Here is a 15240-nt window from a genome sequence, read left to right on the forward strand (position 1 = left end):
ATTGTGTGTGTGTGTGTGTGTGTGTGTGTGTGTGTGTGTGTGTGTGTGTGTGTGCAGTGGAGAGTTTAGATACCTGCCCTCTCATATAGCTGTCACTGTGTGGCCAGCAGCTGCTGAAATGTGCACACACACACGCAAACAAACAGAGGGGGTATCAGATTTTTATTATAAGAGGCTCGAGGTCAGAATGTAAATCTTTATCCATGGCCCTGCCCCTTAATGGTCCTTTTATACCCTCCACCACTCCCTCCATCCATCCTCACTCTCTTACCCCTTCTGCTAAAATAAACTGAATGAGCTAAGTCCCACAGGCATCCTGTAAAGAGTTTTATACCGACTGTTCCCTCTCTGCTGGGGAAGTGTCGAAGTGGAGAGTGGAAACATCCCTGCTCCAGTACGGGATCAACCAGACCAACGCCAACACTGGACAGATAGACAGACGGGAGAGTCAGGTAAGGACTGAGTGAGTGACATGTATTTACTGTGTTTAAAATAAGTAATGACAGAGGGCACAGCTCACAGACTGACAGGGAGGAGTGTTACAGCAATCATACATGTCGAAATATGATTTACTGTGGTTGTGCTGTGGTGCAAGCAGAGCAGTAATTGATGCATTTAAGTGAGGAGAAAATCTTCCACTTACTTAAAACATATGCATAGTTGAAGATGCCCTTTGCAAGACATATCATTTGCTATTTGCCAGATAATATAACATGTCATTTAGGTGTCTGTGTTTGTGCATTTTTCTTTGCCTGTCAACAAATCAAAGTCAAATTGTATCCACTGAAAGAATGCGATAACACAAATTAATTAAAACATTTTGATGTTTTTGTCAACAGAGACAGACGAGAGATGTTGTCCAGCATGAATGACAAACAGAGAGTGTTACACGCTAAGGTTCTGTCCAAGGAGGCCAAAAGAGGTGAGCTTATTGTGAGTGACCTGGTTTAGTGCCAGGTCAGGTAAGGTAACAAATCTACATATAATATCTGGAGCTGCAAAACTACAAATTGCATCGACATATGTCACAGTGAGTGATCACAGCCGGAGCTGCCAGATGTAAGTGAGCCGAACATCAAAGTGTGTTGGAAGGCAGTACAGCCGAATCCCTCGAGTGTCCACACGCTGTTAAAATTGTCCAAGCCTTCCAACAGGGACCATCACAGTGGCTTTGTTTGTGTTCCCCCTGCACTGTCTGCCAGCTATGCTTGGAAATCAAGTCCCCTGAACTCAGCCAGTGTGATTCCCACCAATCAATTGACCAATGTAAAAAATGCTGATCAAAGGCTGCTACTCAAGGACGGCATAATCCCCTGCTCCTCCGAACATGTGCGAGAAAGAGGGCCATCCGCTCTTACATTAGTCTTTCATCGAAAGATCCTATTTATATGCCCAGTTACCCATGCAACCCTGGACCACAACAAACATTACGCACCTCTTGACATCATCTTGAGGCTATTTCAGACCCTCCACTGCGTCATGATAGAACACGAGAAGACACTCGCTGCCAAAGCTGTGTGGATACTAACTTAGTGATGCAGTAGTCATCCACAGTTTGGCTTTTTCATATCACTCCCTTTCAGCTGTTTTCAAGGAGATCCGAGGAGATGTTAAGATTTGCCAGAGGTCGCTATTAGTGTTACTTGTCTTGAAGTTGCTGCCTTCAATGCCCTTGCACTAACAACTCAATGTCATGTTGTGTTTATGCAAGCAGCACAAAAACCTAGGGCAAAAGAGAGTTCTCTCAACTCTGACACTGCCTTAGTGAGGCACTAAATGTGTTATTTATCATTAAAACACTGCCATGTATCTGTCATGTTGTGCCAGGGGGTCTGAACCTGGGGAAGAAGATCAGTGTTCCAAAGGATGTGATGATGGAGGAGCTGAATCTTCCCTCTAATCGAGGCTCACGCATGTTCCAAGAGAGACAGAAGAGAGTGGAGAGGTTCACCCTGGAGAACAGCGGTGCTTACAACACCAGTGATGTAAGAAACTGACAGACGTGACATCAAGCCATATTAGCGTACACAATATGAAGAACTTGTGTGTCTGGCATGTTCTTAAATCCTAATATGTTTATTTATTTATTTATATGTTTATTTTGGTCATGATGAGGATTCTCCAGATTAACAAATAACCAGAAGGCAGAGATTAAATTATCCTGACTATTTGTCAGTTAGTGCTGTATCTATTTCATTTACATAGCCAAAGTAGGTGCAGGCAATTATGTTACACATTCGGGGAAGTGGGGTTTGCTTAAGCCAGGCTAAAAACAACATGGCAATACCCACACATAGACGTTGCGCAGTACTGTGTGTACAAACCGATATAATAAGACAAATAGGCTATAAGATAGACCAAATTGCAAAAATGACTTCAGTTGACATAAATTTCCAACTTCCCATTTTAGATGCAGCACACAGTTAGAGCCCTTCCTGCTACATGTCCCCATGTCTTTCAGTGCCCGCACTTCACAATGCATTAGTCCGTAACCCGAGCTGTTACAACCCTGCTGGCAGTGACAGAGGACATTTTAGTGTTCACACAGAATATTGCACAGGCCCCTTCACTTCCTGTTTTTAAAGACGCACTTCTTCTCCTTTACCTTTGACGCAGAACTGTTGTTTTGTCCATTTTATAGCCTTGTGAATTCATTTATTTTCACCTGTGTTTTATGTCATTTAAATGTTATTGTAAAGCACTTTGGGCAACTGCATTGTTTTTTGTTTAAATGTGCTCTATAAATAAAATGGATTGGTTTTGGATTGGATTTAGCAGTACTCCTAAAAAAACCTCAGTTCCATCTCCATACAATTAGCCAAATGTCTCTCAGAAGAAGGTGTCCCAGTATTTGTTGAGTAAATGAATTCACAGAAATCTAACTTGGTTCCTTCAGGTCCATCTCGAGGCCACCCCTCCCCCACAAATCATCCCAGAGCCACAAGGAGGAAAAGAAAACCAGGCTTTCTCCATCCCGGGTAAGCATAGCCTGGTCATGAACCTACAGAAGACTGTGTCAAAGAAGGGTAGACCCGACGTCATCGCTCCAGGTACAACATGGTGATGAGAGCATGTCCACATTCTGCCACGGTGCGACACAGTGTGGAGACAAAGCCGGTGCTTGAGTAGTGCATGGACACTCTATCTCACGTGGATGTGCTAGTGTTTAACTTTCATATAGAAACATGCTGAGCAAATACACTGGCTGTTATTATTGTTGTCAGTGCTGGACAAGTGTTGGCATTTTGTAGCGAGTAATTATCTGTGAGCATCTCGAGTGCTGCTGCATATTTGGTCTGACAGAAGGCACCACTGTCAGTGTGACTGATGGTAAACTGTGTTAATTATCAGCTTCACACAGATACCTAATTACTGTTATTCCTGTTGTTGATGATAGGAGTAATATCAAAGATATTCATATGTATACTGTATTATATCCATTTGCTTTGTTGGGGCTTGATTTTCTTTTTTATCTAATTGGTTTGATATCTGAAACGCATCACATTTGCCTTCACTTTATCTATGCCCCGTTTGCCCACTGACATCAGACTTGTTATTGCTTCAGGATACACTGGCCCTCTGAAGGGAATTCCTCATGAGAAGTTCAACACAACAGTAATCCCCAAATCCTACAGCTCCCCGTGGACGGAAGCTTTGGGGAGCAGTGAAGACCTCCTGAACAGCCTCAATATCCAGCTGCCCCAGCTCCCAGAAAGGCCTGCAAACTATCGGTGCTTCAACAGGTAAATCTGCACGATCATCTTAATAAATCATGGACCATTAAATCCTCCTCTGGTGGAGGCACAGGAATCAGGACCCACCCATCTTCAAATAGACCCACAGATGACTTAACCGTGCCATCAATCACATCATCTCTTTCCTTTGCTCCACTCCATGTTTCCCCAGTTTGAAAATGAATCCAGTCTCTGGCTTGCACCTCCTCAAATTGTGGCTATGCGACGGCTATTTTGAACCCAGCGTTTGAAAGATTATCTGCTGGGGGGCACTGAGCTTTTTATGTCTCGACAAGATAGATTGCACATGAATCACCTTTCTCATGGCACACAAGGAATTGCATCACAGTAGTAAGGCAGAACAAACGTTAAGCCTGGGCAGATGAAGAGGTAGAGAATACATGAAACCTCAGACTTAACTCAATTAAAACAGTCAATCACACCATTTCTGCCAGCCAGTCTGGAACTTCACCAGCAACAAAGGGATCTGTTTACACCCACAAGATTATCATGGTATTTTGTAGCCTTAATCAAATCTGAACTCCACACATGGTCAGAGCAGATGTGAAAGAGGTCGAGTTTTCTGCACACCTCCTTTCCTGAAAAATTCCTGATGGTTTGCTCTTTACAGAACACTCAGTTAATATCAAATGACCAGACGAGACATTATTGAACATCTAAAAGCCCTTGCCCCCACTTTTCCCCCCAGCTTTTACGGGAAGGTGTATGAACCACATCATATCCAAGGTCACATTTTCCCAGTAACATGAAACACAACGCACTGAACCTGCCTCTTCTGTGTTTCTCAGATCTGCCATGCCATTTGGGGGCATTATGGCCAGCAAGAGGGTGATACCAGTGATTGACTTTGAGGTAGTGGAATCCCACAATCTGCCAAGCATTGCCCTGGACCGCATGTGCCGACGCCCCAACTTCAACAGGGCACCCAAGGGATGGGGAGTTCATTACAACCCTGAATCTAATGAACTGTGAAGCAAAACTGATAAGCCAAAGACTTTTAAATGCTGACCTATGCTTGCTTCTCTCCTACGATGAAAATAATCCTAATGTTCATTAGTTGACGTAAAAAAAAGGGGAGGGGGAGCCTGCATGATATCAACACTTGCTAACGTGGCAAGAATTGACAAGCTGAGGCAATTACTGGATGCTTAAATAAGTTAATACCACAGTAGATTCTAGGACAATCTCCTGACTTTACTCAAAATACTACAGCAAGTTTGTTTTTCTACCACAGTCAACACAAGCGATAAATCTTTACAGAAATAATAACATGTACACCAAGATGATCAATGACAAAAGTTGAGTCATTTTAATGACAAATGAAAACATAACACAAAGTAAATGTCACATTAAAAGTCTTAATGTTGTGGAATATTAAGATTCTGTCAAATAAAAAGGTCAGTGAAACTGAAAATGAATAGGTCTTAAACATGTTCCATAACAAATTAAATGAGTGATGCTCTGGGCAAGTTGACAACACACAAATTAAACCTAAAGTTTACATTTTTGTATATACAATGGCTCGGACCACACAAGTCCTTTAAAAACAACCCTGGTTGCATTGGTCAGTGTCCGAGTTTGCAATCTTTTGCTTTGTGAATTACCACTGCTCAGATTCTGTTCTGGTACATTTAAAGTATTCAAACTTTCCAGTCGTGACAAAGTCTAGACGTTAACAGATTGTAGACGTTGTCTCTCCAGACACAAATGGTGCTCCCTCAGTTCATTCACTACATTGCAGGTGTAAAATAAATCACATGCCCTCCAATAAGAAATAACTGTCTTTCCTGTGTATTTACTGTGTAAAAGTACATTTCTAGGTGTCAGACCCATTGAAAGCGCCCAAGGTGACAACACCTGATCAGTTTTGCGGAACATAATCACAACATAATTTTACTATAACAGCTAATCACCATGGCGAGCACCATGTGCAGCATGGGCGCCCATGCGTTGAGGATCCTGGGAGGGATAGTGGATTTGACCAGGAGGTCTCATGTTCATTGGAGGAGGCATAGGTGGAGCCATGTGACCCATGGGGTGAAACATTGGAGGTCCAAACCCTGGATGAACAAATGATAAAGAGAATACAGCATAAGACATCTACATGTCAGGGGCTGTGTATATTCCTGTTAATAAGATATAAACTACATATGAGTTCAAAGTAATGATTTTACCTGGAGGAGGTGGATTGATCCCAGGAGGTGGGGGTAGAGCAATGTTCATGACAGTAGAAGTGCCAGGGTCCAGATTGAAGTAATTGGCAGGAGCCTCTTCATCCATGGCTGGAGGTGGAGGAAGAGCTGCGACACAAAGAACATACAACAAAATGTGTTAGTGTGTTTATGTCTACATGCATGGCCGTCAGTGACAGTCCCTTCAGTAACCAACTGGTTTGAAACGGTGAATCACATTCAAAAGAAAATGATCCTAAGTACAAACGACAAGATAGTTTAAATACTCATGGCTAGTCACTATGCGCAAAACAATTCAACTCTCTGTATGTTGACTCACCTCCAGGCAGACCAGGGACAGGATCAAGCCTAGTGCCCATCTCACTGACACCATCTTTGATGCCCTCCTTTCCTCTTGCTGCCTGAGACCTAAAAACAAACCGCAAAAGTTGTATAGACTCATCACATACTTCAAAATACCAACGCAGTATGAGCAGCAGCAGAAAAGTGTCCAGAACAGAAAATGTAAAGTATCCCAAAGGACAATGTGATTTTGCAGTCAGTTGTCACCATTATTAGTAGAAGTATGAGAATTCCATTTCTATAAAAGACACTATACTGTACAGCTGCACAATCATAATCTTACCTTCCCCACTTGACAGTGAGCCTCCGCCCGTTAATGATCAGTTTGTTGAAGGACTTCTCAGCAGCCATCTCGGCTGACTGTCTTGTGGCAAACTGGATGAAGGCACACTGCTGCCTCTGGACTATGGTAATAGTGCGAATCTCACCAAACTGGTAAAAGTGACTCCTGCAACAAAACAGATTAAAGTCCAAAAGCAAAACAACACTGGGTAAAACAGTCTAAAATGTAACCACTGTCCACAGTCAATGACACCAACACATCTAAAAAGTGGAGCAGAGGAAATTGGGACAGAAACTTACTTGAGGTCTCCATCTGTGACAGTATCTCCCAAACCCCCAATGTACAGGGTGGTGATAGACTTGTCATCTGGTGGGTCAAGTCGGGGCATAGTTGAAGCTCTTTTCAGCAGCTTGTCTGCTACTGGGTCATTGATACCGTAGTAACGGTCTTTTATGTTTTGGTCAGCCAGAGGGTCATCAGGATCTGTGGGCTTTTCATGCCTTTGTGGAAAAAAAGGGAAAACCATGATTAGAAAAATCATGCTCAGTACTAATGCGACATATAAATGACACTCAAACTAAAGAAAAAAATTCAGTTTATGAAGCAGTTAATTATTTCAGAATTCAACATTCAACCCATTGGCTCAAATGTACCCCCTAATTCAAGTGCAGGTGTCACTCACCTGTAAGGACACTCCTCTCCTCTTTTACACTCTCCCTTCACCCAGAAAGAGCAGATGTGGGGCCGGTTTCTCTTGTAATATGGTGTTGTACGTGCCAGTTTCAGCAACATGTCACTAGAGCTGGTAGCCTTACCCAACTGGCCCACTGGCCGTGTGCCGTCAGAATTGGCTATCTAATGACACATAAATACAAATACATTAGAGACTGAGGTTAGATGAATTCCAATTTTTGGAAAGTTTAAAGGTGAAGCAAACCTTTCTATTGTGCTACTGATAGTGGGGCTTCAAAAATTAGTAATTGATTACTAAATTAATTTTGACTATTGTGAAAATCAATTAATCCGTCTGAGGATGTTTTTTTACAATTAAAACAAGCTCCCTGGTTTTTCAGGGGGTCGGAATCTCTTAACATTTTTCAATAATCAATATACAGCATCAAAAGTAAAGCCTGTTATTTACAAACTTTAAACTGGGGTCAAAGAAAGTACTCATAAACCACAAACCTAGTGACATTTAAAAATCCCAATATGTGGACAAAATGCTTTTGCCAGAATAAGATAGCATCTATACCTCTCTCTCCATGTTCTGAGTGTAGTACTCTTTGTTCACATCTGACCTAGGAATGTCTTCCTTAACAGAAAGTCCAGTGTCACGGACCTGGATAGGCAAACCTTTAAAACACAAAGTGTAACAAAAGGATTAATCTCACATAGCTACACATGCATTAACATATGCAGACCATATTAATTTTATAGATTGAAAGCAGTCAACAACTCACCATACTCCAAGTCAAGCAAACATGTCTGACAAACATTCTTCATTTTACTGCAGGTCTGACAGACCTCCGTCTTCTTGAAACGCATCCGTGTCCCTGGACACCATCGGAACACAGTAAAGGGACGAGCACAGATCTGATGGGCAAATAAAGAAAATTAAGTTTGTACATAAAACAGAGTAGTGCACATAAGGATAAAGGTTTGGTGCTGCATTAAATTAATCTGAAACTAATGTAAAACATACTTTGCATTCTTTCCCATACTTCTCCTTGGTCTGCAAAAAAAAGAGAAAACAAATTAAATTCACAAACAAACTAGTATAAATAATAAAACAACTCATCTTCAATTCATTAACAGTTATGCTCACTCACCATTCGGATGTAAGGGTTTTCTCCTAAACATGTCTGACACAAAATTGGAAAATCCTGGGAGACAAAAGAAAACAAGATGATTAATGATCTTGGAGAAAAAATAAGCTCCACACCAGGTACAAAAACTATCTGTCGCTGATACATGTTTCAGAAGCAATTACCTGACCTATATTCTGTGTTTCACTCAACTGTGGGTATCGTAGCTAAGCATCAATACACCAAGTAAAGGACTGGCTCACTCCCACTTTGCCATCTGTTGAAGGATGCTGTTTCAGTTCATGTGCAAGCTGAGAAAACAGACCTTGCTTAAATCCATGCCACTGGTGGCATCAGCAAAAAGCCTAAACTTAAGCTGCTCTTAAGCCACAAACGTCAACTACATTAACTAAGTGTTGCTAAATTTATACTTTGATATATTACTAAAACCAACAGTGACGATTAGAGAGAATCTACTACTTAAGCCTGTTTAATCGACATGGCTCTACATATTGCTTCAGATTGTAATAGTGACCATAGTAGCCCTGATGTTAGTAACACTTTGGTGTTACTTGACGAAATGCGGTTTATTGTTGTTAGCCGGCTAGTGCTACATAGCTTTGTTAGCTAACGTTTAGCATTACACACGTTTAGGTCAAGGGACCGAGAGCCCCGCCGCTATGGTACAAAATCTGTATCTCGCTACCGCTGCATTCGGGTGAGAGTAATGTACACATTTTCGCACATTTCTAACAAAAATGAATCACCGTTTAATTGTACGTCGACATGCTAACGTAAGGTCCATGCTTCGCCTACGCTAATAGGGAGCTAACAAGCTATCGACCAGAATTGCCACCTTTGTGGCGAGACAGCAGGGTTTACCATCCCAATAATTACAGTAGTATATATTTACATTGTTTAACCACACAATTTAGTCATACTTCATATCATGAACATTATATAGTCGATTAAACTGACCGCGTCTTCCCAATTCTGTCTGTTGTAGGTGTTATTTCCTAGGGACGTCGCCATTTTGCAGAATGTGAGCCAACCGAGTCAGCGTCAGCCCACAATGCACCGCGCCAAAAAGGCCACGTTTCACCTTAGGGTGTCGCCCTATTTCAAGGTAACACTGGGTTTAGGGTTAACTAACATAATTACATAAGAAAGAATAATACAAACACTGAAATGATATCACAGCTATGTTAATTTATAAAATACAGTTGGGAATACTGAGAATGCTATTGTTATTGTACACAGAAGTTCACCAATGTTTGATCTGCACATTCCATTCATTGTCAATGGTACAACAATTTCAGAAGTTAAGATACAAAAATGACATATTGCAGAAAAACAAGTTGAATATTGGCTGTCATGTCCTGAATAAGCCAAACTGGCTAAAAATGTAGCAGGAGATGCTTGACCAAGAATGACAGGTGACATATCGCTCTATTATTCAAGGACTGTCTGTCTGTCTATATGCCTGTAGTGCCGCCTGTGGTCCCATCTTCCAAATATAATAAACATAATTTTCTTGTGATGTAAAATGTGACATCACAGACGATAAAAAAAGGAGCATGATGTCACCCATCTATTAATTCAAAAAAACATCTGTCTATACCGTCTGTTATTCGCATAACTGTTCAATGGTTTGACGGGCCTCAGACTTGGTAGGTGACTTACTAAGGGCACTAGGGTGGCAAGACAATTGGAACATAGCTGACACAGGATGACACATATACTAGACAGAGTAAGTAGGATTGCTTTGCAGGGAAGGTACCCAATGGAAAAGATGGTACTCACCCAGTGTCACACTGCAGTGCAGCCCAAACTGTTTAACATCCATCCATCCAGTATCTACCGCTTTATCCTCCACCGGAGAGTCGCGAGGGGTACTATGCCAATCTCAGCTGACAGGGCGATAGATGGGGGAAAGCCTGGATAATTTAGAGTGACCAATTTACCTAATCCCCATATTGCATGTTTTTGGACTGTCGGAGGAACCCGGAGAACCTGCAGAAAACCCACACATACACAGAGAACATGCAAACTCCTAAAAACTTTTGTGTATGTGTACATTGAAGCACTAATATTAATGTACTTGAACTGTACTTGAGTAATCAAAGAAAGTAGTTATTCGTTCATTCATTTATTGTCTACTGCTTTATCCACCACATGAAAGTCGTGAGGGAGCTGGAGCCAATCTCAGCAAAAGACGGGGCACACCTTGGATAGGTCACCAGTCAATTGCAGGGCAACTACATAGAGACGGACAATCATTCACTACAGCCAATCTAGAGTATCCAATTAACCTCTACATGTTTTTGGACTGTGGGAGGAAACCGGAGAAAACCCACTCACACACAACCGTCAACCGTCTTGCTGTACTCCGTCATGTAGCCCCGCAATAGTTATATTCCACCTTATTTTCTGCATTTTATTCCGCTATATATATTTGACATTATACATATAATCATTAGATATGTGGTCTCATAAAATATGCAGTATTCTTAAGTTAACTGTATATCAGTTCTATCGACCATTTACACTATTAACACTGAATGCTACAGTAATTGTAACATAATGATAGATTTCATGTTATTGAGAGGAGTTGATCTTCTTAATGATGAGTTACTTCAGTGGTTAATATTTGAAAATGTTGAATGTTAGACTAGATGAACTGTATGTGAGTGAGTAAGAGACATGCTGTCTTGGAGGCTCATGGACTGGAGTGTGTGTGACCTTGTATAAGCCAATTGTATAGTCCACTTACAGTCTATCTACCCACCTGTTCCAATTCAGGTCAGGGTGTCTTTACTGTGTGAAACTCCTATTAGTGGTGTGGCGGATGTTTGAGATTATGGATGGGCATTTTAAGCCTCTAATGTTTATTTAAGGTCAGGGTGAGGTTTAGAGGCAAACGACAGGGATTAGACTCAGGCCTGAATATCTTCCAACTGTTTCAGAGTTCAGCTGTCATCCAGGAGGTCATAAAGGAAAGTTAAAAAAAAAAAATTATCTATGTTCTTTTCTGTTGCTTTTGATATCTAAGTCAGATGCAGAACTTTCAGGGTATAATCAGTTTACTGTGGTCATCAGCTAGATGACACAATCAATAGCGGCTCCTGTCATATTTCCTGAACAAATGTCAAATCTCCACTGGCCTTCCCCTCCTCATCCTCCTCAGCCAGTCTGTGTCTTGCTCTTTGTTTCTGCGGCCAGCAAAAGTAAATCTTCTGGGCACCACCTTCTTTGTCTATAATGAGTCGTGTGACCCTGTCTCCTCGATCATGTGATATGAATGAGACGACCAAAGCTGTTTTGAAGGATGACTTTGTCTTGGATTAAGTGACTCCATAATCAAAATCACCAGTCTCCTGAGTTACTGACAAGAGGTATAACCAACTATTGCATCTTTAATGGTCTGTGTGTCAAAGCTCAACTGAATTCCTAGACTAGCGTCAATGGTTCTGATATTTTCATCAAAAATATACCTTAGTTTAAGTTACATTTCATGTATTCTTGTTTATTTTAATAAGTTTTGCTTGTTAAACTGTATTTCTTTATTTTATTTTAATTTAGTAGGATCCCCATCATTACACAAGGCAATGGCCTCTCTTAGAATTAATATTAATTAATAATTTAGTATTGTTATTATTTACAGATATTCTATCAGAGAAACTGTATATCCCTTAAGATAATTAAAATATCTGACAAACATGTTAAAAACAGACATTTTCATGGGTTTATGCTGTGTCATTTGTGACAGTGGTGACTTTGTTTGTAAGAAACCGTAAATACATTCAGGGTAATCTCAGTATCACTGCTTAGCTCAAATCAGAGAGGGCAAACCTACAAGGCCGCTCTATTTCCTTCCCCGTCAATACACTTGAAAAGCATCATTCCAATCAATGTGGCTGATTGCAATCACAGAACCTTTGGTTTGAATGACGTTAAACTACACTTTTTGTTTTTGTGTTTTTGTTTAAACCTGTTACTAGAGATGTAAATACAATTTGAAAGCAATACAGCTCAAATTGAAACCAGGAACACTTTTCAGACATGAGTAAATCTTTCATGCTTTCTGTCCATACGTTGACTCAGATTTTGTCCAAACTACTGTATTCAATAATATATGTATAGGCAATGAAAGGGAAATAGTTGACCGAATTACCTAAATTGATGAATTTAATTCATGGAAGTTATATGAGACACTAATATTGGATAATGACTTCCTCAGGGGGCGGAAATTTAAACTATTTACTTCGCCTTGTAAGTATGCTGCACACAAATAGACAAAGAAATGGTGAAGAAGAATCAGACCTCTGATTTCTTAAGGACGTATAAATCAATGTACTGTGTTGGCGCCCCCTATCGGCAGTTATGGGCCACTCTCGGTGCACAGAGCCGCAGAGAGAGCTAGAGAGAGCTAGAGTGAGAGAGAGGCATTCTCAGATTTCCCAGTTTCTCCCAGCCGGGTCCGCTGTGCCGCTTCCACTTCACGGCCGATAGCAGCCCGAGATCACGACGACGACGACGACGACATGCACCCAGTGTGCTTCAATCCCACTCTGAACCCCGCCGGCCTGTGCCGTCCCGAATCCACACACACTCCGACAAGGTGAGTACACCCGAACAACAAGTCTCGTCGCGGTGTTTTCAGCACGCTCGGTACACGACTGAGAGCCGCGCTGCTCGCTCGCTCGCTGGCTGCCTCTCTTTCCCGGGCAGGCCAGGCCAGTGAGCGTTGTCTGGCGCAGACGGAAGGCCAGTTTCTCGGCCTGAATGGGAACATAAAGCCCCAGAGCAGACAGAGACAGAGGGTCGCTGCAGCTTTCAGCTCCACCATATGGCAGCGGGTAGAGAAAGAGCAGGCTAATGTGACCGTGGAAGCGGCTTGTGTCGAAGTTTTCGCCCTGGATAGAGCTGCGTCCGCCGGCTCTGCTCGGGATTCCTTTATCCAGCCTGATCTCGCCATGCAGCCCCGGTACCAGCGTCTAACTTGTTTGTGGTAACTTTGTAGCTGCTGCGACGCGAGGGAGCCACGGCGATGCAGTATGAAAAGCCTGCCTCAAGTTAGCTTTGACACTCCGGCAACAATGTTTGCAAATTGGCCACAAATGTGATTCTACTGCCAAACGATTTTCTGCACACATTTTAATTAAAGGTCGATACAACTGTCCGCCACCTCATCTAACTGCGGTCCACTGGACAGCGCTGCACACACGGAACGACCACGAATTTGTCGAAGTTGTTTTTTTGGTAATGAGCAGTGACGATGACACGCGGTGTTATGACAGACAATGACATCAGATCACGATAAAGGAATCTCCTGCAGGATGATTATTACTCAGTGAGATGCCACCACCACCACCACAATGTTTGTGGCCCAAAACACAAACATTGTTGACTTTTCAAAAACAAAAAAATTCAGTCACGATTCGCGTGGGATGGGGCTGCAGCTGCTTAATGTATCACTGGCACTGGAAGTCTGAGCAATAAATTCGAAATCACAGTTTAAAGCAACAAATCATAAAGGCTACAGCTCAGTCTGTATTATTTTAGATTTGTAATGCCAATTTGAAAAAGTAATACGTTTGGGACACAATTCATATCTTTTAAGTTCACATCCTTCTTTTAAATCTACAAACATATTGCAAATTAAATGACAACTGCATTGTCAGAATAATTTCCCCCAAATTGTTAAGCCCTACAATTGATAACTCATTTAATTACCAACTATTCTCGTTGTTCATTTTTCACTTTGTGAATTTTGCTTCTGAAAAATAAATCAATTCTGTTCTGAGGTCTGTGATTGCAGCTTCTTAAACGAGAACACGCTCTAGCTTCTTTGTTCCTCTTTATGATGATAAGCTCAGTATGTTTGGCTTGTGGACAAAACAAATTTGAGGATGTCATTTTTGGGGGTTTGGGAAATGCAGACCAACAAGTTTCACTATCTTGACATTTTGTTCAAAAAACAACAGATTATTGAGGAAAATAATCACTAGATTAAAGAGTAATCAGTTGACTGAAGCTGATTGTATGTGTCTTGTTGACATCTTCACAATGCATCAGTTCTTTCATGAGATTTGTCTATACTGTACGAGTCTGCTCTGCTCTGCTCAAATGTTTGCCCCCACATCGATTAAATGTTCTAAACACTTAGGTTGTAGGAAAAAAAAGGGGGGGAGGCGGTGTAGTCCAGACCTGCCTGAAATCTGTTGCCTTGGGGTGTACACGCATGCAAGCATGCACCTATAAGCGAGTAAGAGATTACCCAAGAAGAGTGACTCACTCAGAATGTGTTTGTCAAAGTCATAAGGACTTTCCCTGCATTTGCCTCAGCTGCAGAAGGTGTTCTTGTAACTTTAAAGCGCTGTTCTTCTGCTTTTATGTATCATGAGATTCATTTAACCAGTATTTTTAATTTTTTTTTCACATTTTTGTTCGTCACATGCTCCTCTCTGCATTCACAAAAGAGAGTGGGGAACAGAGCTTATTCCATTTGCAGATTTGATTAGGAGGAGTGTGGCTGCTGTCATTTGTCTGTCAAATCTGCAGAGAGCTGATCCCTGCGTTGTTTTTTATTTATAGGTGCCAACTGTTTGTCTGGTTGTTGTTCTAACCCTCCATCTGACTGTTCCTACTGGCTGCCAAACATGCTGTGATCTAGCACTTTGAGTTGACGAAGGCTGCCTGCCACTGCTGCCGCAGCCATTTGATCATATATCAGCATCTTTTCACTTAGATATGCCTGTTAAATGCTGCGACTGGGCTACAATGCCTGCACATGGAGGTAGATAAAATGCTATGGGCATGACAGTATACGACAGATCATGTCACCAAGCAGTGTTTGGCTT

At 41.6% G+C, this 15240-nt stretch overlaps 3 protein-coding genes across 4 annotated transcripts in view; 2 read left to right on the forward strand and 1 right to left on the reverse strand.

Moving 5' to 3' along the window:
• Positions 1-247: 247 nt before the first annotated feature.
• Positions 248-5173, forward strand: LOC122778875 (myozenin-2-like). Of its 2 annotated transcripts, none has more exons than XM_044041000.1 (6): positions 248-452; positions 840-922; positions 1828-1985; positions 2897-3050; positions 3566-3743; positions 4544-5173. In XM_044041000.1, exons 2-6 carry the CDS (start codon positions 853-855, stop codon positions 4725-4727), a joined length of 744 nt encoding a protein of 247 aa, XP_043896935.1. In that variant the 5' UTR covers positions 248-452; positions 840-852; the 3' UTR covers positions 4728-5173. The 2 variants fall into 2 exon arrangements, with proteins under 2 accessions (XP_043896935.1, XP_043896936.1); XM_044041001.1 differs by having other exon boundaries at positions 249-452; positions 2897-2978.
• On the reverse strand, positions 5039-9445 carry rbm22 (RNA binding motif protein 22). The gene is made up of 11 exons (XM_044040999.1): positions 9356-9445; positions 8402-8455; positions 8275-8304; positions 8033-8165; positions 7825-7925; positions 7255-7427; positions 6872-7072; positions 6573-6737; positions 6267-6355; positions 5930-6055; positions 5039-5815 (listed from the first exon to the last, which is right to left on the reverse strand). Exons 1-11 carry the CDS (start codon positions 9407-9409, stop codon positions 5661-5663), a joined length of 1281 nt encoding a protein of 426 aa, XP_043896934.1. The 5' UTR covers positions 9410-9445; the 3' UTR covers positions 5039-5660.
• Positions 9446-12768: 3323 nt separating this feature from the next.
• Positions 12769-15240, forward strand: part of LOC122778390 (bifunctional heparan sulfate N-deacetylase/N-sulfotransferase 1-like) — a 36359-nt gene continuing 33887 nt past the window's right edge. The window contains exon 1 of the mRNA XM_044040241.1: positions 12769-12998. The gene's annotated coding sequence lies outside the window, so the exon portion shown is untranslated. The remainder of the gene's footprint in view (positions 12999-15240) is intronic.

This window comes from Solea senegalensis, linkage group LG12 (genome assembly GCF_019176455.1).
Source record: "Solea senegalensis isolate Sse05_10M linkage group LG12, IFAPA_SoseM_1, whole genome shotgun sequence".
Taxonomy (NCBI): domain Eukaryota; kingdom Metazoa; phylum Chordata; class Actinopteri; order Pleuronectiformes; family Soleidae; genus Solea; species Solea senegalensis.